The sequence below is a fragment of the Dendrobates tinctorius genome, unplaced genomic scaffold (assembly GCF_039654945.1).
Source record: "Dendrobates tinctorius isolate UK_male_01 unplaced genomic scaffold, ASM3965494v1 ptg000192l, whole genome shotgun sequence".
Lineage (NCBI taxonomy): Eukaryota > Metazoa > Chordata > Amphibia > Anura > Dendrobatidae > Dendrobates > Dendrobates tinctorius.
This window is the reverse complement of record NW_027361859.1, coordinates 8052651-8077067: the sequence shown is the minus strand read 5'-3', so window position 1 is coordinate 8077067 and position 24417 is coordinate 8052651. Positions and strand designations below refer to the sequence as shown.

The 24417-nt window shown below is 45.7% G+C and overlaps 1 protein-coding gene across 4 annotated transcripts in view; it reads right to left on the bottom strand.

The window, feature by feature from the left end:
* Positions 1 to 4451: 4451 nt before the first annotated feature.
* Positions 4452 to 24417, bottom strand: part of LOC141055790 (uncharacterized) — a 79223-nt gene continuing 59257 nt past the window's right edge. The window contains exons 11-16 of one of the 4 annotated variants that reach the window (XM_073552495.1): positions 9006 to 9112; positions 8697 to 8876; positions 8491 to 8614; positions 8310 to 8407; positions 8024 to 8111; positions 4452 to 6322 (exon numbers count right to left, since the gene is read on the bottom strand). In XM_073552495.1, coding sequence (XP_073408596.1) covers positions 5256 to 6322; positions 8024 to 8111; positions 8310 to 8407; positions 8491 to 8614; positions 8697 to 8876; positions 9006 to 9112 — 1664 coding nt within the window. In that variant the 3' untranslated portion in view covers positions 4452 to 5255. The remainder of the gene's footprint in view (positions 6323 to 8023; positions 8112 to 8309; positions 8408 to 8490; positions 8615 to 8696; positions 8877 to 9005; positions 9113 to 24417) is intronic. The other 3 variants (XM_073552496.1, XM_073552497.1, XM_073552498.1) reach the window with 3 other exon arrangements.

Genomic DNA, 24417 nt, shown 5'->3' with positions numbered 1-24417 from the left:
GCGGCGCCTGCGATCGGCGCACCCTATCTTTAGCATAGGGTGCGCAGATCGTGCGCAGGCCGTGCGCTAGTTGCGCTTTGACCTGCGCTGCGCACTTTTGACGGTGCGCCGTGCGCGCCAAAATCCGAAGTTTGATTTTGGCGCGCACGGCGCACCGTCAAAAGTGCGCAGCGCAGGTCAAAGAGCAACTAGCGCACGGCCTGCGCACGATCTGCGCACCCTATGCTAAAGATAGGGTGCGCCGATCGCAGGCGCCGCTGTGCGCTAGGAGGCAGCGCTACAAGCAAGGGTCGGGCACGCCGGGCAGAGAGCCGGCTCGGGGGCGGAGCTACCCCCGGCCGTGCGTGCGCTTAAAAAGCGCTAATGTGAAACCAGCCTAAGACGCACTTTTTTCCCCAAAAATTTTGGGGGAAAGTGGGGGGTGCGTCTTATGGTCACAATGCATGGTACCTGGTGCGGTGGTGGCAGCGGGCGAGGCTCTGCGGTGCGGTGGTGGCAGCGGGCGAGGCTCTGCGGTGCGGTGGTGGCAGCGGGCGGCGCTCTGCGGTGCGGTGGTGGCAGCGGGCTGTGCTCCGGTGCAGGGGCGGCGGCTCCGCTGGCGTTTCTTCGCAGCCCGGAGGCCCCCGCACACCCCTTGCTGGGCGCCGCCATGTTGCGGTGGCCTCCGGGAGCATGGACGCAGGCAAGATGGCCGCCGGTCCGGGGACGGCGCATGCGCAGCTTCAGATCTCGTGCCGAGATCTCGGGGGACGAGATTCAAATCTGGGCAACGAGATCTCGTCCCCCGAGATCTCGGGACGAGATCTGAAGCTGTGCATGCGCCATCCCCGGACCGGTGGCCATCTTGCCGGCGTCCATGCTCCCGGAGGCCACCGCAACATGGCGGCGCCCAGCAAGGGGTGTGCGGGGGCCTCTGGGCTGCGAAGAAACGCCGGCGGAGCCGCCGCCCCTGCACCGGAGCACAGCCCACTGCCACCACCGCACCGCAGAGCGCCGCCCGCTGCCACCACCGCAGAGCCAACCTGCCCCAGCACAGCTGCCCCTGCCCCAGCCCACCTGGCCCAGCACAGCTGCCCCAGCCCAGCTGCCCCTTCCACAGCTGCCCCTGCCCCAGCACAGCTTCCCCTGCCCCAGCCCAGCTGCCCCTGCCCCAGCACACCTGCCCCTACCCCAGCCCCAGCGCAGCTGCCCCAGCACAGCCCACCCGCCCCAGCACAGAGCCGCCGCCACCGCACGAGCCTGGACCACTGAATGACCCGTGACTACTTCTCCACCTGTGCCGGATCCCTTCCCAGGTAAGCTGAATTCGAACTGTAAGACGGACCCCCATTTGACACATTATTTTTTTCCCTATTTTCCTTCTGAAAATTGGGGTGCGTCTTATGGTCCGGTGCGTCTTATAGTCCGAAAAATACGGTATCTGGGGATGATCCCACATGGCTTCAATCTGATGAAACACTGACTCCTTCAGGGAACATTCCCCGTTTTAGCTGACTGCGGCTTAGAAAGTCTGCCCTTATGTTTTCTGCTCCTTTGATATGCAGGGCCGACAATGAGGAGGTGTCTCTCGGCCAGAAAAAATATCCTCTCTGCTATCATCATTAGAGAACGGGACCAAGTGCCCCCTTGATGATTTATATATGCTACTGTGGTCCGATTGTCTGACATCACCTTCACATGCTGACCTTACAGATGAGGTAACAATCCATTTAATGTTTTTTCTACTGCCAGGAGCTCCCAACTGTTTGAAGAGAGCAATCTCTCTTCCCCTGACCAAGTGCCCTGTAGCCAGATGGTGCATAGGTGGGCTCCCCACCCACAGGGATTGCAGTCTGTTGTTATTTTGGATACCACAATCATCCTCTGGGTGCTAAATTGATCTGCAGCCACCATCTGAGGGACTGGATGACCGTGGGAGCCTTGACTTTCTTTCCAAGTGACCCTGCAAGGCCTGCTCGCTTTCCAGCACACACCATTGAAGCTCTCGCGTATGGAATTGGGCCCATTTTACTGCTGGTATGCAGGCAGTCAGTTAGAGACCCCTACAGTGACATCGCCTTCCTGAGGGTCATTCTCGGATCTGCCACTGATGCCCGTATCAGACATCTGATCTTTCCTTGTCTTCCGGAAGGCGACACTCCTGTGTTACGGAGTCCAGTATGAACCCTAAAAAGACCTGCATTGTCAGTGGCTGCAATCTGGATTTTTGCAGGTTTAGATGCCATCCCAGAGTTTCTAAAGTGTCTCTGACAATTGTGACCTGTTCCTGACAACGTAAGAGAGAATTATCCACGATCAGGAAATCATCTAAATAAGGGACCACTAAAATGTCATTTTCTCGAAGATGGGCAGTCACTTCCGATATTAGTTTTGTAAAAATCCTGGGGGCTATTGCTAGACCAAAAGGGAGAACCCTGTACTGAAAGTGTCTTATTTGGAACTGCATCTGTACTGCCACCCTGAGAAATTTCTGATCTTGCTCGCGGATAGGAACGATAGTATGCGTCCTTGAGGTCCAGGACCTCAAGGACGCCAATTCTGCTGCCCTAACCACCCGGTATGCCTGCGTTCGCACCATAAGAAGCACCCCCCATTTTCCTCCCAAATTTTTTGGGAAAAAAGTGTGTCTTATGGTGCGAAAAATATCCAGATATGGATTACGGTGTGGGACACAACGATGGACAGGTATGGTATATTAAGAAACAATAGAACAATAAATTCTACACACTGGCGCTCCCCCAGAGACTCCTGCAATAGCTGCTAGTGAAGAACAGGCGCTGTGCAGGTCCTGAAGAATAATTTTACAAACTTAAGAATAGAACAAACTTCACTGCGCTTATGCTCAAGAAGTAACAGATGAATACAGACCAAGAAATCGCAACAACCATGGTTACAATTGAAATATAACCCTTTGCTGATGTTGCACACAATTTCTGACAAATAGCGGTGAGGCTATAATTTAACCACACAAATGTTGTGTATATTCAGCTCATAAATCCCTAAAAATTGCCTCACCACCATCCGTTAGCAAGTGTGTGCTATTGTAAACCTCCGTCTTGAGAGGGATTTTTTGGCCTCTATTCATCTGAGGTTTTTTAGGGATTTATGAGCTGAATATACACAACGTTTGTGTGGTTAAATTATAACCTCACCGCTATTTGTCAGAAATTGTGTGCAACATCAGCAAAGGGTTATATTTCAATTGTAACCATGGTTGTTGCGATTTCTTGGTCTGTATTCATCTGTTACTTCTTGAGCATAAGCGCAGTGAAGTTTGTTCTATTCTTAGGTATGGTATATTGTTGCTTTTTTATTTTATTTTGATTACACAGGAGATCGAGGGATTCGCATGGATTAGGTGTGGTTGTAAGTATGGTTTTATTAAGAATAATAAAGGAGTCAGTGTCTTTATTTCTATTAAAGAATTTTTTTCAGGGTGTTTGTGTTTATTTACAATTTGACTATGGGATTAGTAATAGGGGCATCTTATTGACACCTCTCTATTACTAACCTCGGGGCTTGATGTCACAAAGGTGACATCAACCCCTTCAACTTTTACCTCATATATCACCGCTACAGGGCAGTGGGAAGAGCAAGATTATGTGCCAGAATTGGGGCATCTTAGAGATGTGCCTTTTCTGGGGCTGCTGAGAGCTGATGTTTTTAGCCGGGGGGCAGTATCCATGGCCCCTTCTTAGGCTATTAACATCAGCCCTCAGCTGTCTGCATAGCCATTGCTGGCTATTAACGATAGGGGAACCCAACGCCGTTTCTTTCTGTAAAATAATCTTTTACTAATTAAATACATGTCCAGTATTTTTGCACACACACTATACTAACTGTATTTTTCACTGACATCTATATATCTACCTATTCTGTATGTATTTACTGTATGTAAACCATCTCCTCTATCCTGTTGGCTCCTGCTGTGATTTTACAGAAACTGGCAAATGAATTACCGGCTATTCTTCTATATATCTCTCTCTACAATATAAATACATACACATTATATATATATATATTTACATACACACATATATATTCTATGTGTATATATCTATTCGAGTCTAACCTGTCACTATGATTATACTGTACGCGGCAGATGATTTGCTGGCTTTTAATTTGTCTAATATATCTATCTATATATTATATTAAAATCGCATTACATACGGATTACATACGCATGTCATACGGATGTTCCATTTAAAAATTGCACAGAAATCGCATGACACTCACATAGCACTCGTCTGTTTTTCGGTCCGAAAATGGGACCGATTTTTTTCTCGCATATGGGTATAAGCCCTAAGAATGCCTATCTGATGTCAACCATTTCATTCCAGATCATTAAAAAAGCCCCCAAAACATTTATTTCAAAAAGAAAAAAAAAATAGCAAATTTGGGTGCAAGCGCATAAATGTAAGATTGTATAAAAGAAAGAAAAGCGGCACAACTCTTTAAGATATGGCTTTTATGTATACACTAGTTATTTATGAGTTCTTTGATGTTTAAGAAGCGATTCCTGTGAAGTATATTCCTGTATGATTTTTGAGAACAAGACTTACCACATTCTGAACAAGTATATGGCTTTTCTCTGATGTGTAGCAACATGCAATTTTTTAAAAAAATATTTCCTACATTCTGAGCACGAAAATGTCTTCTAAACTATGTGACTTCTTTGATGTGATTCTAAATTTTCCTGCCTTTTTAAAGGGAACCTGTCACCAGTTTTGTGACATAGAAGCTAAAAATATCACCTTATTCAGAGTCTGTGCGGCATACCCTAAATCCTTATATAACCCCGACTTCCCTTGAATACGCCCGAAAACCTTTTTTAATCTCTCCCGCGCTGTATGGTAATCTTCTCGGTCCGGTCCAATGGGTGTGGTTTCGGGCCTTTACTTCGCGCCCATTGGCTGTTGCTCGCCGTCCTTCATGGATGACACCTCTTGCACCGTGCGACATCTTGCGCCTGCTCAGAAATATTGCGTTTTGCACCTGCGACGAATGCTTTGCCCAACTACGGGCAAAACCGAAAAACAGAAATGTAATGCGCTGACACACGTATTTCAGGCTCATGCACCAGAACTACGTTTGTCAGCGCATGCACACTTGTTTTTCAGCTTTGCCCACAGTATATAAGGGGAGTCAGGGGGTTCTATAAGGAAGTAGGGTATGCAGCAGAAGGTGACCTTTTTAGCGGCTATGTCACAAAACTGGTGACAGTTTCCCTTTAAAGATTTACCCCGTTGTAAACATCAAACTAGTTTCTTTCTTGTGTGAATTCTCTTATGTCTTAAAAATACTGATGGCTGACTAAAACATTTCCCACACTCTGAACATAAAAAAGGCTTCTCCCCTGTGTGACTTCTCTGATGTGTGATAAGATTTGATTTCTCGGCATAACATTTCCCACATTCCGAACAGGAAAAAGGCTTCTCCCCTGTGTGACTTCTCTGATGTGCAACAAAACTTGATTTCTGTGTAAAATATTTCCCACATTCTGAACATGAATAAGGATACTGCCCGGTGTGAACTCTTTGATGTTCAACAAGATTAGGTTTCAACTTGTAACATTTCCCACATTCTGAGCATGAATATGGCTTCTCCCCTGTGTGACTTTTCTGATGCCGAACCAAACCAGATCTCTGGCTAAAACATTTCCCACATTCAGAACATGAATATGGCTTCTCTCCTGTGTGAACTCTCTGGTGTATAGCAAGATGTGATTTCAGGGAAAAGCATTTCTCACATTCTGAGCATGCAAATGGCCTCTCCCCAGTGTGACTTTTTTGATGTGCCACTAAACCTGCCTTCTCTGTAAAAGATTTACCACATTGTGAACATTCAAATGGTTTCTCACCTGTGTGAAGTCTGCGATGTCTATTAAGATCTGATTTCTGTCTAAAACATTTTCCGCATTCTGCACATAAATAAGGCTTCTCTCCTGTGTGGATTCTTTGATGCTGAACAAAATATCCTTTCTGCCTAAAACATTTCCCACATTCTGAGCATGAATATGGCTTCTCCCCTGTGTGAATTTGCTGATGTATCACAAGTTTGTATTTATCTTTGAAGCATTTCCCACATTCTGAACATGAGTATGGCCGAATTCCTGTATAAACTCTTCGATTTTGCTTCACAATCTGCGATGAAGATAGGACCAACTGAAAAGGATAAGATGATAGCTCTTTGGTGTGAAGAGTTGAATTCTCATACGGGATTACGGCATGCCCTCCATGTGTAATATATTTGATTCCTTGATCACTTTCTTTAAAATCTGAAGATATTTGATGTCCTTCTTGGCTCCGAGCATAGTCACCTGCTAAAAATAAACACATTTTTATTATGTTTAAATCATATTACTTTGAAATTATATAGATTTTTTTAAAAAAAATTCTGTATTTAAGTTTTCCATAAGAATTGCAGGTAATGTAGTCAGGTGTCCATACTTTGTGGCATTTGCACAGTAATGACTAAATTCTGGCGACTCGACCATGCAGCCTATTTTTCTTGAAGTGCCTCCTTATTGGGCATCTTGAAACAGCCACACCGCTAGTTTTCAGAGAGTCCAGTATTTCAGCTGATGTTATTTGTGGGTTTTTCTTTGCATCCCGAGCAATTGTCCTGGCAGTTGTAGACAAACTTTTTGTTGGTCTACCTGACCGTGGTTTTCTTTTTACAGAGTGCCTGATTTTGCATTTGTTAATCACAGTTTGAACATTGCTGACTGGCATTATCAATTCCTTGGATATCTTTCTGTGTCCCTTTCCTGTTTAATACAGTTCAACTACCTTTTCCCGTATAACCGTTGACAATTCTTTTGCTTTCCCCACGACTCAAAATCCAGAAACATCAGTGGCTGGATGAAAGATGCAAGAGTCTGTTTGGATCCCAGAAACTTACTCAGCTTTTATGCACACACTGATTACAAGCAAACAGGTCACAGGTGAGGATGTTACCTTTAGTAGCCATTCAAACCCATTTGTGTAAACTTCTGTGCATGTTATCAGGCCAAAAATAACCAGGGTATGTAAAATTTTGAACAGAGTCATTTGGATGTTTTGGGTTGTTATTATGATTTCAAAAGAGAATACACAGTAGTTTGACAATAAGGCCTGTTTCAAAAGAGAGAGAGAGAGAGTGTGAGAGATTTCTGTGCCAGGATGGATTTTGGGGTTAAATTTATGGAAGGGAAATTCTTCTGGCATGCTCAGTATGGAAAAACGGAATCAGTCAACAGATTCCGTCCTGCGACGGATCCGCCGTCCATAGGCATCCATTATACCAGACGACAGACGGCGACGGATCCGTCACCAGCCGTTTTTTCGACGCAGACAAAAAACGCTCCTAGGGACGTTTTTTTCTAGCTGACGGATGCCAATTTTATGACGGATCCGTCACACAACGGACCCAACGGAAGGCCATCCGTCACAATCCGCCGCCAATACAAGTCTATGGGGAAAAAGACAGATCCACCAGGCAAATCCGTCAGATCAGTTTTTTTCCCCAAACGGTGGATTTTGACTGATGCCAAAAAACTGAAGTGTGAAACAGGCATAAGTGGCTTCACCCAACCACTAACTTTGAGTAGAGAAAAATTTTTGGTGTTATCATTCATATTCTCTGAAAAAAGGCCAAAAAAAGCAAAAAATCTGCCGTGGTATGTAAACGTTTGAGCACAACTGTATCTAGACTGTTCCAAGTGCATGTTAGTATCCCAGGGCCCAATATACTTAGTGCAGTCCCCACAAGGCTGTTTTAAAACATCTCTAAGAGTGTTCCATCTTTCACTATTGTACAAAGACCTCAGCAGACGGTGAACAAACACTTCAGTCACATATAAAAATGTTATGTCCATCTTCCAGCTGTGTTTTACATATGATACCCCACCTATAGCAGAATAATATATTCAAATCATATTTAATGTGTAGTTTGGCCTAATGTAGACAAAATATACAATAAAAAAGAATCAATAGACTACAAAGCAAATATGAAGAATCTGCATTTAGTGATTACTACTCACGTGGGTGGTTTTCTGTAGAAATCTCTTTACACCGCTCATCACCCCTTACATAGGTCTCTGTAGTAGTAATATGGGTCAAATCTTCACCCTGAAACAAATATTGTAAAAGTCACAGACAGATGGAGAAGTCCCATCTATGATCAGCTCTAATCCTGCCATCTCCACCGTTCTCATTACACAAGTATAAAATATATAATGCTGGTGGATAAAACAAGACTGAGCACAAGACCTTCACAGCCGTCTACACATCATAGGGGAGATCTCATGAAACCTTCTCTCCATCTACCTGATCATCCTGAGGAACATTGGGATCTTCTTGTTTACAGTCCTGTGGAAGAAGAGGACGGGGACATCTCTCTGGTGTTGTCCTCTTACTGGATAGATCTAGAGGAAACACATACAGGGACTGAATTAATTCTTTACATACAGAGAAGAATAGGCCGTGTGTATTTAGTCCTGTCTATTACCTGGTGATGTGAGGGGCTGGGGAACCTCCATCATGACGTCCTTGCACAGATCTTTGTGTCCTTCTAAATACTCCCACTCCTCCATGGAGAAATAGATGGCGACATCCTGACACCTTATAGGAACCTGACACATACAATGATACCGTCATCCCCCGATCCCTTCATAGCGTTACTGTATAACGTCCCAGCATTCCCAGCAGTGTCACCTCTCCAGTCAGCAGCTCAATCATCTTGTAGGTGAGTTCTAGGATCTTCTGGACATTGATGTCCTCATGTATCAGGGGGTGAGGTGGAGGCCCCGTGATTGGGCTCAGGGGTCTTCCCCATCCCTCAGACACAGGATCCTGACAGCGCTCACTAGAGGTCTTCTTCACTACTGTGTAATCCTGGTTATGGAGAGACACATTAATAAATCTCACTACAGACATTTCCAGAGTCCTCACCTCTCCAGTTCTGTCCATCTGTTATTCCCATAGATAAGAATGATGTAATGTGACGTCATCAGAATCTCTCACCTCTCCCATAAGCCGGAAGAGGATCTCTAGGGTGAGGTGTAATATTCTCTCCGCCATCTTGTCCCTGTCTCTATCCATCATTGATGAGTCAGGAAAATTTTTCAAACCTAAATGAAAAGAAAAAATGAAAAATGAGTGTAAAACACATATCACATAAAATATACAATTACTTCAGCTGTGATATCGGTATAATGCAATAATGAAGTTGAGGTCTTCATACATCTAGAGTCAACACAGAGAATATCTACTTCCTTTCATTTGGCATTATATGTGAGTTATAAATTCAGATCATTTTTCATCTGTTATAACTAAAATCTTAATGTGGAAAATGAGAAACAAAAAAAAATACTCTTGCTAAAAACAAGGAATCAAAAAGTTTACTGCTCTCTTAAAATAAGGAAGATGGCAGCAGTTTTCATTTCTCCAGATTTAAACACCACCCTAATCTCTTCTGGGTGCTGCACACTTCCTTTACTTGCTTTTGACAGTGACGGACAGAGCTTCCCACAATTAGAAAATCGTCCAGATACGGAACTATAAATATGTCTTTCTCCCGAAGGTGGGCTGTCACTTCTGATATTTTTGGGAAGATATAAGGGGCTATTGCTAAACCAAAGGGAAGGGCTCTGTATTGAATGCACCTGACTAACTCTTATATTGATACTGCTACCCTGAGGAATGTCTGGTATTGTACATGTATCAGCAAATGGTAATAGATGTACTTGAGGTCTAGCACTGCCAATTAACATCCTGGGTAGAAGAATTTTACTGTTGTTTTTACTGATTCCATCTTCAACACTGAAATCTTCAGGAACTTCTTTACCGCTTTTAAAATTGATTATTGTACCAAATGAATTGTCTGTTTTTTTTTTTTTTATCAGGAATAAAGGGAAGTAAAACCCATTCTTTCTTATGTTGGAATTTCTATTAAGACCTGATTCATTAACAGACCTATGACCTCTGTTTCCTGTGCCTGCCCGCTGTTCCTGCAGGAATGTCCATGGAGATGTCCTGATATCTCTTTCTAATGGACGTGTATGAAACTCCAGCTTTAAACCTGACTATTATGCTGAGGATCCAGGCACTGGAAGAAATTCTTTCACGGACTAGGAGGAAGAGAGAGCCTCCCTCCTACCTGGGGAGCAGAGTCAATGAGAGGGTTTCCTGCTCTCCTGGGAGGGACCACCAAAGAGGATTCTCCTACCCTTTCTGGTCCAGTCATCCCATCTGTCCTGGTCCATGGATCTTTTTTCTGGTTGTATCGCTTTCTCCAAAAGGACCCCTTGAATAAAGGGAAGGGAGATCTTGGAAACCCTTTCTTATTATCCTCTGCTTTTCCAAGATATCATCCAGAGCGAGCCCAAATAAGAATTCTCCATCACAGGGGAGAGAGCATAGTTTAACTTTTGCCTAAATGTTACCTGGCCAAAATTTCAACTAGACCGCTCTACAACCCACTATGGATAAAGGCGCTGACCTAGCCGCCAATCTTGCAGAGTTTGCTAAAAAGTCTGAAAGGAAGGCAGCTGCTCCTTTCATAACTGGGAGCGAGGCTAGGATGGCCTCCCTTGGCACTTTACTACTTAGTTGGTCCTCAAGATTATTTAACCATATCATTAGGGACCTGGCAGTACAGGTTGCAGCTATAGGGCTCCTGCTGAAGCTTTCCATATCCCTTTAAGGAAGCTATCAGTTTTCCTTTCTAGGGGGTCTTTTTATGATCCCAGATCATCAAAGGCCAGTGAAAACTTTCTTGAAGCTTTCGAAATGGCTACGTCCAGCTTAGGAGATTTGTCCTAGGACGTAGTAGCCTCCTCCTCAAAGGGGTACTTCCTTTTAAAGGATGATCGGAAGGGACATTTTTTTCCCCGACCTTCTCCATTCTCTATTAATAAGGTCCTGCAATTTGTCATTTATTAATATGTCACGGTCTGGTATGAATAGCATGTTTGGCTACAAAAGAGATTTTTCTTTCAGGAAGGAGGAAATGGAGGAAACAGCGTCCACGTCTCACATGGGATCATAGACCCAGAGCTACAGAGACCAGTGGACAGGTGGAACGGTCACTTCAGTTCACTCCAACACCGATGGAGTGCAGACATAGCAGCCGCTCCCAGGGTCAGGACGACAATTGGGAATATGGAAGTAGGTGGGAAATGGATCACACTGCTTCTAATCTGCCACATTGTCCAGAAAGGCCGGAGGAATTTTATCCTAAACATAGCAAGGATAGGATAAATTTCCTGTTACGGATCTGCAAGGAGATCCCGAAATACAATTCCAATGTAGATCCATTTACTTCATGAGATATCTTTGCAATAAATATTCTGTAGTCCCTGAATATAATATTAAGCTATTCAAACTATGGTTGTCTACACACCTTGTGCATAGGTATGAAGCAACAGGAAGAACACAAACCAGGAATGGGCAGTTTTATGATCAGGAAGAACACCTTACTTATGAGACTGGCAACAAGACATTAGGACGTCACTCTGGAAATGCTAACGAAGTTCAAGCCAACTATACATAATGAGCCTTTGTCTATCTGTATTCTGTTAGAAGCTACGTAAAAGAATGTCACAAAGGATCAAGGTACCGGAATTCCACAAGGCATGATCCGCATGCAGCCATGATTATTGAGCAGTTTAAACAAGAGCTTCTGCACAATAAAAAGTCCTTTAAAATAAGGGCGTGTGTGCCCATACACGTTAGCATGGTGTACACGTTCATCTTGCGATCTAACACTAAATCAACTTTTTGCCTTACGAATGCGCCATTGGAAAGGTCAGGGAACATTCGATGCTTTCTGTGCTTACAATACGGACATATGAAGAGAAATTCTCCTTAATGGATATGGAACCGTAACAACCTTAAAACATCTGGCAATAATAATGGTTTCAATATGAAACCTAATTATGCCAGAACAGGAGTGGGACAGGCAGATAGAAATTGGGGACATTTACAAGGTCAGGTGACTAGCACATGGCGCAGTAGGTGTGGAATCTAAAGAGTCCACAAAGAAAACTATAGTTGTGAACCCACCAGTGACAGTATGCACCTCAAAGGTACTTACTGAAAGTCTTGTCGATATTTGTTGACAAACAGAGAGCCCTAAAGATCTGGCACCAGTTTGTAACGTCATACTTGCTTCTGGGAGACTCCAAATAAAGGCCAGAATCAAAGATCACAACACGCAAAGCATGCTGGATACAGTTGCGGAAATCTCTATTACTAATGTCAAACATGATTTACATCCAAACAGTCCTAAGTGTGTGGTGATCAGATTTAATCACAAACAGGGGGGGGGGGATGGTAAAGGCCCACAGAATTGAGGAAATGATCGTCCAGATTGGCAAATATATAGAACTAGGTTCTGACAACATAAATGGAACTGATGTAATGACCCAGAATGGATGGATCATAGATTTGGCAAACTGCATTGTATGAAAGAAACTCAGACAATCTAAGGTGTGTGTCATACAATCTGGGACCACCATTGCCAGTGATGGAAAGCTCTGCAGATGATCTTGAATACAAATGGCCAGGGTTCTCGCACAGCATAGACCTTTTACCCCTTCTGTACAAACATTTTGATCTGTGTGCCCAGCCACAAAAACAACTGTGGCAGATTGAATGATTTTCACGAAGACATACAAGTGCCAGACCAACCCCCTCAATGCCAATACCGCTTCCCACCAGAAGTTTACAAGTCGATACATAACATGGTCCTGGAATTGGAGACAAGGGGCGTGGTCAAATAGGGAAATTCAAAGTGCACCGACCCTCTATGGCTGATGAAAAAGGATTCTAATGTGGCAATTCAGTATAAACCTATGTGTCCTTAAAATGTATACCCCCATGTCTGCCCCTGTGGTTACAGACTCCCGACATAAAGGTGAGGCTAAGTGGCAAAAACTCTATATTTTCGACCATCGATATCGCCAATGGATTCATTTCAATTAAACACACTGAGAACTGTAGGCACAGATTTGTCTTTACAGTGGTGAACAAACAGTACATGTTCTATGTACTTCCCCAGGGGTTACACAGCAATCCTATGTATTTTCACTAGGCATTGCATGCCATACTGAGCGTTTTTCCTTGGCCGGAATGTCTCCTGCAATACGTAGATGACTTGCTCCTGCACACAGAAACTATGGAAGAATACTTGGTTCTCTTAAGGGAGCTGTTGGGATTAATAGCTTAATACGAACTCAAGCGGAGTCCTCAGAAGGTAAATTTGGATATGGCAGAGGTGACTTTTCTTGTTGTCCAAATACAATTTAGGCCAAAGGAATTGTGGCAGCCTGAGTGGAAACCAGGATTAAGTTACCTCGGCCGGGCACTCTGCAGGTCTTGCGAAAGTTCCTGGGAGTTGTCAACTTCATGAGGGAGGCATAGAGGATTTTGCTGCCAAAGTGAAACCCCTCTATGAACTTCTTAGAGGAGAAGAACCCTTACTTAAGGGCTGGTCAAAAGCACAGGAAGAGATCTTTTCAACTCTGAAAAGAGAACACTCCTCTGCCCCTGTATTGCCCCCCCTCAAATCAGATGGGGAAATGGATATCTAGGCACATGTTGGAACTGCTTCTAAGACTTTCCCAGTTGTCCTTCTACATGACAGTAGACCGCTGGGATACTTTTCCTGGCTCCTCTGGCCTTTCAAATGAGGGTTTGACGTATGTACCAAACAACTTGCTGTCATACATTATGCTGTCAGAACCACAGAGCATATTGTAGGCTTCAGACTCCTCACTTTGCAGACTCCACATTTCCCTTTGGTCCTCTTGCATGGAGATACACTCCCTGGAGTCTCCCAACAGAGAGAGTCGGGAGGTGGATCATGGACCTCAGTGGTCATAATCTGAAAGTTGAACACAAGGCAAAGTATGTTACAGGATTTGTGGTGTTGGACGAGACCACAGGCACCTAGAGTCTTGTCAGGTTGCCAGGTCACATGTCAGCACAATGGGCTGAAATGGAGGCTGTCAAGGAAGCTCTCCTCCTTCAACCTGCAAAAAAAAAAAAAATCGAACTATATATGGCAACAGTTCATATGTAGTTCGATCCCCCACCCTGCACCTGGACACATGGAAGAGACGAGGATTTGTGGACAGCCAGAATAAACCTCTGGCCCATGTGACGGTTCTGAAGGAATTGTGGTAATGGGGCATGGTGAATCCGGCAGAGGCAGCAATTATTAAAATCCCAACACACCAGGCTGAAGAACAGCCTTTAACTTTGGAAAACAAGACTGACAAATTGGCCAGGTTTGCAACAGTATCTGGGATCCATCAGAAACAGATTCCTGCATTCCAGATTGCAGTAAGCCAAACCAAGCTCAAAGAGGCAAAAGATCCTCTTCTAATGACACATCACAGCTCCACAGCATTCCTGGACAATATGTCAGGGGATCCTGTGTTATGATACCAGTACACAACCACTTCCTCTACCAGTAGTCTCACAGCATCTACAGTCAGGGAGGATGAGGCTAAATCACCAATTGTTTGGACACCTTGGCCGGGACAAGCAACTGTCCATCCTGAGAGACAAAGTATACTGGTCTGTAATGTCCACAACGGTAGAAGAAGTCACCCAGCAATGCCTGGAATTTGCTCAGGTTAGTTCAAGGGAATGAGCCCTGAAGCCAGTGCAGCAGCGAGGGTCCATGGTTCGCAATCAAGATTGATTATATTGTACCATCACCAACAGAAAGTCATATTAAGCATTGATGGTGGTGGTGGATATTTCCAAATGGGTAGAAGCCATCAGCACGGTCAGTGATTTGGCCACCACTACTGCCCGGGTTCTCGGGGAACAAGTTCTGTCACGATGGCATATCCGCAGAATTATAGCATCAGACAGAAGGAGCTCTCTGTGGACTTCTTCTGGACATAAAGTGGAGGTTTCATGTCCCTTACCATCCTAAGTCAGTGGACATCGTGGAGCAAATAAGCCATACCCTCAACTCATGGCTTTCTAAAGCACTGTTGGAGAGGGGTTCCTCATGCATGACGTCCCTTTCAGCAGTACTGATGGGTATCCGAGCTCCATTCAAGCTAATGACTGGACGCAAAATGGCCATGTGTCTAACCAATGAGCCCCAAATTTTTAAGCCAATGAAGAATGCCATTTTCAAAGACACATTCCACCAACAGAGTGAACAGAACCTGAAAGAGTTGATGCCTTATGCAGCTTTATGATTACATAAACAATACCTACAGGAGGAGACACCTTTGCACTCTGTAACATAGTAACATAGTTATTAAGGTTGAAGGGAGACTTTAAGTCCATCTAGTTCAACCCATATCCTATCCTAACTTGCCCTAACATGTTGATCCAGAGGAAGGCAAAAAAAACCCCATGTGGCAAACAGTAAGCTTCACATTGGGGAAAAAAATTCCTTCCCGACTCCACATACGGCAATCAGACTAGCTCCCTGGATTAACGCAATATTAAGGAAACTAGTGTATATACCCTGTAATATTATACTTTTCAAGAAAGGCATCCAGTCCCTTCTTAAATTTTAGTAGGGAATCACTCATTACAACATCATATGGCAGAGAGTTCCATAGTCTCACTGCTCTTACAGTAAAGAATCCGCGTCTGTGAGTATGCTTAAACCTTCTTTCCTCCAGACGTAGAGGATGCCCCCTTGTCCCCGTCACAGGTCTAAGAGTAAAAAGATCATTAGAAAGGCCTTTGTACTGTCCCCGCATATATGTATACAGGGCTGCCACTAGGAATTTCGGGGCCCCATACTGGCAAAATTTATGGGCCCCCTTGAGACTCCGCCCAGGCTCCACCCCAGTTCCGCCTCCACCCTAGCTCCTCCTCCACCATGCAAACCTTCCAAAATCCCTCCGCCCTTTCTTGGAAAAACAGCTGAGCTGCAGGTGGAGACAGTCAACATGCTTGTACTGTGCAGCATAGTACCAGCATGTTGACTGTCTCCACCTGCACCTCAGCCGTTGTCCTATCCTTTTAGCCAGCACAGAATGTGCTGCACAGTACCAGCATGTTGACTGTCTCCACCTGCAGCTCAGCCGTTGTCCTATCTTTTTGGTCAGCACAGACTGTGCTGCATAGTACCAGCATGTTGACTGTTTCCACCTGCAGCTCAGCCGTTGTTCTATCCTTTTTGCCAGCAGACTGTGCTGCACAGTACCAGCATGTTGACTGTCTCCACCTGCAGCTCAGCCGTTGTCCTATCCTTTTGGTCAGCACAGACTGTGCTGCATAGTACCAGCATGTTGACTGTTTCCACCTGCAGCTCAGCCGTTGTTCTATCCTTTTAGCCAGCAGACTGTGCTGCACAGTACCAGCATGTTGACTGTCTCCACCTGCAGCTCAGCCGTTGTCCTATCCTTTTAGTCAGCACAGACTGTGCTGCACAGTACCAGCATGTTGACTGTCTCCGCCTGCAGCTCAGACGTTGTCCTATCCTTTTAGTCAGCACAGACTGTGCTGCACAGTACCAGCATGTTGACTGTCTCCGCCTGCAGCTCAGACGTTGTCCTATCCTTTTAGTCAGCACAGACTGTGCTGCACAGTACCAGCATGTTGACTGTCTCCACTTGCAGCACAGCAAGTCAATTTTAGTCAGCACTGCTGACTAAAAGGAAAGGACAATGACTGAGCTGCAGGTGCCAAGGTGGAGACAGTCAGCAGCATGCTGGTACTATGCAGCACAGTCTGTGCGGCTGACTAAAAGGCTGAGCTGCAGGTGGAGTGGAGACAGTCAACATGCGGCATGCCTATGGACGCTGGAGATTTGTCCCCCACAGCCCCACTCCCGCCCCATCCATCATGAGCCTGGGCGCACGCCACCGGAGACGTCGGAGAGAGGGACAGACAGACACTGTGACCTGCCTGGATGTGACTGACCGCCCCAGACACTGAGGACGCAGCCACTGCAGAACCTCCTGTTAGTGACTGCAGAGCTCACCACCTTCAGCGACCGATATGCGAGGAGGTGACGGCAGGTGCAAAGTTTCAGGAGATAGTCTTGGACTTGTAGTTCAGCAGATTGACAACACAGAATGCAGCTGCTGCAGAACCTCCTGTGTGAGTGACAGTTCTCACCCAAACTCCGAACTGTGCACCTGCATCTGTCAGTGGAGCCGCACAAGAGCTTCTGCAGCAGCTGCACTCAAACTAGGCTGTGAGGCAGCAGTAGGGCAGGAGAATATTGGGAGTTGTAGTTCTGACTTTGTGTTCCGATGGGGGTTCATGCCCCCCATTCCTCTATATATAGTGGCTCAAGCCCCCACACAGTATGTACCCAGTATATATTGCTTCCCTGTGCCATCCCCATGGATTTAGGGGCCTCCTCCCTGGACATAGGGGTCCCTGCCCCGCTTAGGATACAGGGTTCCTGCCCCTCGTGTATATAGGGGTCCCTTCCCCCAACAATGGATATAGGGGTCTCTGTCCCCCACCCCTGGATATAAACCCCAACTGGAAAAAGAGAACTCTGCCCCCCCTACGCCTATATATTGGAGTATCTGCACCCCCACCCTGGAAATAGGGGTCTGCGGGCCCCACCCCTGGATATAGGAGTATCTGCCCCCCCACCCCTGAATATAGGGTTCACTCCCCCCACCCCTGGATATAGGGGTCTCTGCCCTCCCTGGAAATAGGGGTCTGCGGACCCCACCCCTGGATATAGGAGTATCTGCCCCTGCACCCCTGAATATAGGGTTCTCTCCCCCCACCCCTGGATATAGGGGTCTCTGCCCTCCCACCCCTCCCCGGAAATAGGGGTCTGTGGCACCCACCCCTGGATATAGGAGTATCTACCCCCCACCCCTAGATATAGGGGTCTCTGCCCCCCCTGCGGGTATAGGGATCTCTGCCCCTTAGGATAAAGTGTTCCTGCCCCCCTGCCTGATATAGGGGTTCCTTCCACCCCCTGCTAGATATAAAGTCTTTGCCCACTCAGGATATAGCAGGATATAGGGGTCCCAGCTGTCTTTCGTAGAACAAGGGTCTCTTTTGTCCCCCTAGGGTATGGGGTCTCCCCCAGGACATGGGGGTCCCTGATAAAAGTAACCAGTGGCTTTCCTTCCTTAGACTTGGTACAATGGCTCCTGCACCGTCAGATAGGGCGTCCTGACTTCTGGTCCCATATTGTGGGATTGTAAACATTGAAGAGGAGGCATAGACCGGCGATGCCAGCACTGTGGGTGGAGATGCCCATGGAGGAGAATATGGAGGGCTGGGCACATCCAGCAAGTGGAGTTTGACAACAGGGTGACTGGTGGTGGATCGCGGTGAGGATGGTGCCAGGATCCATGCAGTGGGCAGTATAATGTGAAGACCTACAGACTATGGATGACCGGGCATGCTGGGACTTGTAGTATTCCGGCGGCTTCAAAGCCACAGGCTGAGACTGACATAGAGGATGACCGCACATAGAGTTAAAGCATTCCCCCGCAGAGACACTAACAGACTACTTTCCTTAACCTGCCGCCGTCCACGTCCACCGTCTACTGCGAGTCCGACTGCTGCCTCCCAGTCCCACATGGCACACCGCAGCATGCTGCTCTCTCTGCTCCGGAATGAGGAAGTGGAGCAGAGCAGCATGTAACGTCACATGAGGGGGCGGCGCTGAGGCTGAACCATTTGCAGGGGGGGGGGGGGATTGCGGTGCTGGCTTGACCATGGTGCGGGGGGCCTGCCCGGGGGGGCCAGGCATGCGCTAGGCTTTCATTTAATATAAAGCTGGAGAAGCCTGAATAATATGTAGGGGGCCCTAGCGCGGACCGGGCTGCCAGCATGGTCGGGCCCCCCTAATTATCGGGACCCATACACTTGTAAGGGCTGTCATGCCCTGATGGCGGCCCTGTATGTATACATTGTAATAAGATCACCCCTAAGCCTTCGATTCTCCAAACTAAATAACCCCAAGTGTAATAACCTGTCTTGGTATTGCAGACCCCCTAGTTCCCTAATAACCTTGGTCGCTCTTCTCTGCACCCGCTCCAGTTTAGCTATGTCTTTCTTATACACCGGAGACCAGAACTGTACACAGTATTCTAACTGTGGTCGCACTAGTGACTTATATAGAGGTAAAATTATGTTCTCCTCATGCTCAGATCTCATACTTTGCACTGACGAGAGCCAACAGCTCGAAACACCGTGTCTGCAAATTGAGATTCTGATTTGGCTTGTATCCTAAGTCATACTACAAGACTCGTTAAAGGGTTGATTGTGACTTGTAGGATCGCTACTACCAATAGGTGGCGCTGTAGAGTAAAAGTCCTCTTTCTTTCTGAAGAGGCAATTTGCATATTATTTTCCCAGAGGAGCATTGCACGGCGAATAAGTCTCCTTACCTTGACAAGCCACAGCTGGCATGTCACTCTCCGCAAGGAGAAACCTTACTTCTTAGACCCTAGTCCAGAGCCTCTCACCTTGCCAAATCAGATCTCATACTTTGCACTGACGAGAGCCAACAGCTCGAAACACCGTGTCTGCAAATTGAGATTCTGATTTGGCTTGTATCCTAAGTCATACTACAAGACTCGTTAAAGGGTTGATTGTGACTTGTAGGATCGCTACTACCAATAGGTGGCGCTGTAGAGTAAAAGTCCTCTTTCTTTCTGAAGAGGCAATTTGCATATTATTTTCCCAGAGGAGCATTGCACGGCGAATAAGTCTCCTTACCTTGACAAGCCACAGCTGGCATGTCACTCTCCGCAAGGAGAAACCTTACTTCTTAGACCCTAGTCCAGAGCCTCTCACCTTGCCAAATCAGATCTCATACTTTGCACTGACGAGAGCCAACAGCTCGAAACACCGTGTCTGCAAATTGAGATTCTGATTTGGCTTGTATCCTAAGTCATACTACAAGACTCGTTAAAGGGTTGATTGTGACTTGTAGGATCGCTACTACCAATAGGTGGCGCTGTAGAGTAAAAGTCCTCTTTCTTTCTGAAGAGGCAATTTGCATATTATTTTCCCAGAGGAGCATTGCACGGCGAATAAGTCTCCTTACCTTGACAAGCCACAGCTGGCATGTCACTCTCCGCAAGGAGAAACCTTACTTCTTAGACCCTAGTCCAGAGCCTCTCACCTTGCCAAATCAGATCTCATACTTTGCACTGACGAGAGCCAACAGCTCGAAACACCGTGTCTGCAAATTGAGATTCTGATTTGGCTTGTATCCTAAGTCATACTACAAGACTCGTTAAAGGGTTGATTGTGACTTGTAGGATCGCTACTACCAATAGGTGGCGCTGTAGAGTAAAAGTCCTCTTTCTTTCTGAAGAGGCAATTTGCATATTATTTTCCCAGAGGAGCATTGCACGGCGAATAAGTCTCCTTACCTTGACAAGCCACAGCTGGCATGTCACTCTCCGCAAGGAGAAACCTTACTTCTTAGACCCTAGTCCAGAGCCTCTCACCTTGCCAAATCAGATCTCATACTTTGCACTGACGAGAGCCAACAGCTCGAAACACCGTGTCTGCAAATTGAGATTCTGATTTGGCTTGTATCCTAAGTCATACTACAAGACTCGTTAAAGGGTTGATTGTGACTTGTAGGATCGCTACTACCAATAGGTGGCGCTGTAGAGTAAAAGTCCTCTTTCTTTCTGAAGAGGCAATTTGCATATTATTTTCCCAGAGGAGCATTGCACGGCGAATAAGTCTCCTTACCTTGACAAGCCACAGCTGGCATGTCACTCTCCGCAAGGAGAAACCTTACTTCTTAGACCCTAGTCCAGAGCCTCTCACCTTGCCAAATCAGATCTCATACTTTGCACTGACGAGAGCCAACAGCTCGAAACACCGTGTCTGCAAATTGAGATTCTGATTTGGCTTGTATCCTAAGTCATACTACAAGACTCGTTAAAGGGTTGATTGTGACTTGTAGGATCGCTACTACCAATAGGTGGCGCTGTAGAGTAAAAGTCCTCTTTCTTTCTGAAGAGGCAATTTGCATATTATTTTCCCAGAGGAGCATTGCACGGCGAATAAGTCTCCTTACCTTGACAAGCCACAGCTGGCATGTCACTCTCCGCAAGGAGAAACCTTACTTCTTAGACCCTAGTCCAGAGCCTCTCACCTTGCCAAATCAGATCTCATACTTTGCACTGACGAGAGCCAACAGCTCGAAACACCGTGTCTGCAAATTGAGATTCTGATTTGGCTTGTATCCTAAGTCATACTACAAGACTCGTTAAAGGGTTGATTGTGACTTGTAGGATCGCTACTACCAATAGGTGGCGCTGTAGAGTAAAAGTCCTCTTTCTTTCTGAAGAGGCAATTTGCATATTATTTTCCCAGAGGAGCATTGCACGGCGAATAAGTCTCCTTACCTTGACAAGCCACAGCTGGCATGTCACTCTCCGCAAGGAGAAACCTTACTTCTTAGACCCTAGTCCAGAGCCTCTCACCTTGCCAAATCAGATCTCATACTTTGCACTGACGAGAGCCAACAGCTCGAAACACCGTGTCTGCAAATTGAGATTCTGATTTGGCTTGTATCCTAAGTCATACTACAAGACTCGTTAAAGGGTTGATTGTGACTTGTAGGATCGCTACTACCAATAGGTGGCGCTGTAGAGTAAAAGTCCTCTTTCTTTCTGAAGAGGCAATTTGCATATTATTTTCCCAGAGGAGCATTGCACGGCGAATAAGTCTCCTTACCTTGACAAGCCACAGCTGGCATGTCACTCTCCGCAAGGAGAAACCTTACTTCTTAGACCCTAGTCCAGAGCCTCTCACCTTGCCAAATCAGATCTCATACTTTGCACTGACGAGAGCCAACAGCTCGAAACACCGTGTCTGCAAATTGAGATTCTGATTTGGCTTGTATCCTAAGTCATACTACAAGACTCGTTAAAGGGTTGATTGTGACTTGTAGGATCGCTACTACCAATAGGTGGCGCTGTAGAGTAAAAGTCCTCTTTCTTTCTGAAGAGGCAATTTGCATATTATTTTCCCAGAGGAGCATTGCACGGCGAATAAGTCTCCTTACCTTGACAAGCCACAGCTGGCATGTCACTCTCCGCAAGGAGAAACCTTACTTCTTAGACCCTAGTCCAGAGCCTCTCACCTTGCCAAATCAGATCTCATACTTTGCACTGACGAGAGCCAACAGCTCGAAACACCGTGTCTGCAAATTGAGATTCTGATTTGGCTTGTATCCTAAGTCATACTACAAGACTCGTTAAAGGGTTGATTGTGACTTGTAGGATCGCTACTACCAATAGGTGGCGCTGTAGAGTAAAAGTCCTCTTTCTTTCTGAAGAGGCAATTTGCATATTATTTTCCCAGAGGAGCATTGCACGGCGAATAAGTCTCCTTACCTTGACAAGCCACAGCTGGCATGTCACTCTCCGCAAGGAGAAACCTTACTTCTTAGACCCTAGTCCAGAGCCTCTCACCTTGCCAAATCAGATCTCATACTTTGCACTGACGAGAGCCAACAGCTCGAAACACCGTGTCTGCAAATTGAGATTCTGATTTGGCTTGTATCCTAAGTCATACTACAAGACTCGTTAAAGGGTTGATTGTGACTTGTAGGATCGCTACTACCAATAGGTGGCGCTGTAGAGTAAAAGTCCTCTTTCTTTCTGAAGAGGCAATTTGCATATTATTTTCCCAGAGGAGCATTGCACGGCGAATAAGTCTCCTTACCTTGACAAGCCACAGCTGGCATGTCACTCTCCGCAAGGAGAAACCTTACTTCTTAGACCCTAGTCCAGAGCCTCTCACCTTGCCAAATCAGATCTCATACTTTGCACTGACGAGAGCCAACAGCTCGAAACACCGTGTCTGCAAATTGAGATTCTGATTTGGCTTGTATCCTAAGTCATACTACAAGACTCGTTAAAGGGTTGATTGTGACTTGTAGGATCGCTACTACCAATAGGTGGCGCTGTAGAGTAAAAGTCCTCTTTCTTTCTGAAGAGGCAATTTGCATATTATTTTCCCAGAGGAGCATTGCACGGCGAATAAGTCTCCTTACCTTGACAAGCCACAGCTGGCATGTCACTCTCCGCAAGGAGAAACCTTACTTCTTAGACCCTAGTCCAGAGCCTCTCACCTTGCCAAATCAGATCTCATACTTTGCACTGACGAGAGCCAACAGCTCGAAACACCGTGTCTGCAAATTGAGATTCTGATTTGGCTTGTATCCTAAGTCATACTACAAGACTCGTTAAAGGGTTGATTGTGACTTGTAGGATCGCTACTACCAATAGGTGGCGCTGTAGAGTAAAAGTCCTCTTTCTTTCTGAAGAGGCAATTTGCATATTGTTCTCCTCATGAGCATCTATGCCTCTTTTAATGCATCCCATTATTTTATTTGCCTTTGCAGCAGCTGCCTGACACTGGCCACTAAATGTGAGTTTGTCATCCACCCATACACCCAGGTCTTTTTCAGTGACAGTTTTGCCCAGTGTTTTACAATTAAGCACATAATTATACATCTTGTTCATTCTACCCAAGTGCATGACCTTACATTTATCCCCATTAAAGCTCATTTGCCATTTATCAGCCCAAGCTTCTAGTTTCCATAAATCCTCCTGTAATATAAAATTGTCCTCCTCTGTATTGATTACCCTGCAGAGTTTAGTGTCATCTGCAAATATTGAAATTCTACTCTCTATGCCCCCTACAAGGTCATTAATAAATGTTAAAAAGAAGCAGGGCCAAAACTGACCCCTGTGGTACCCCACTGCTAACCGTGACCCAGTCCGAGTGTGCTCCATTAATAACCACCCTTTGTTTCCTATCCCTGAGCCAGCTCTTAACCCACCTACACATATTTTCCCCTATCCCCATTGCTCTCATTTTATGTATCAACCTTTTGTGTGGCACCGTATCAAAAGCTTTTGAAAAGTCCATGTACACCACGTCCAGTGCATTCCCTTGGTCCAGTCCGGAACTTACCTCTTCATAAAAGCTTATCAGATTAGTCTGACAGGAACGGTCCCTTGTAAACCCATGTTGATATTGGGTCATAAGGTTATTCTTCTCCAGATACTCCAGTATAGTATCTCTTAGAAAACCCTCCAGGATCTTACCCACAGTTGAGGTTAAACTTACTGGCCTATAATTTCCAAGTTCAGTTTTTGTCCCCTTTTTGAATATTGGCACCACATTTGCTATACGCCAGTCCTGTGGTACAGACCCTGTTATTATGGAATCTTTAAAGATTAAAAATAATGGTCTATCTATGACTGTGCTTAATTCCTGCAGTACTCAGGGGTGTATCCCATTCGGGCCCGGGGATTTGTCAATTTTAGTGATTTTTAGACGCCGCCGTACTTCCTGCTGGATTAAGCAGGTGACATTTAATGGAGAATTTTTATCCCTGATCATGTTATCCGTCATGGGATTTTCTTGTGTAAATACTGATGAAAAAAAGTCATTTAGCATATTGGCTTTTTCCTCA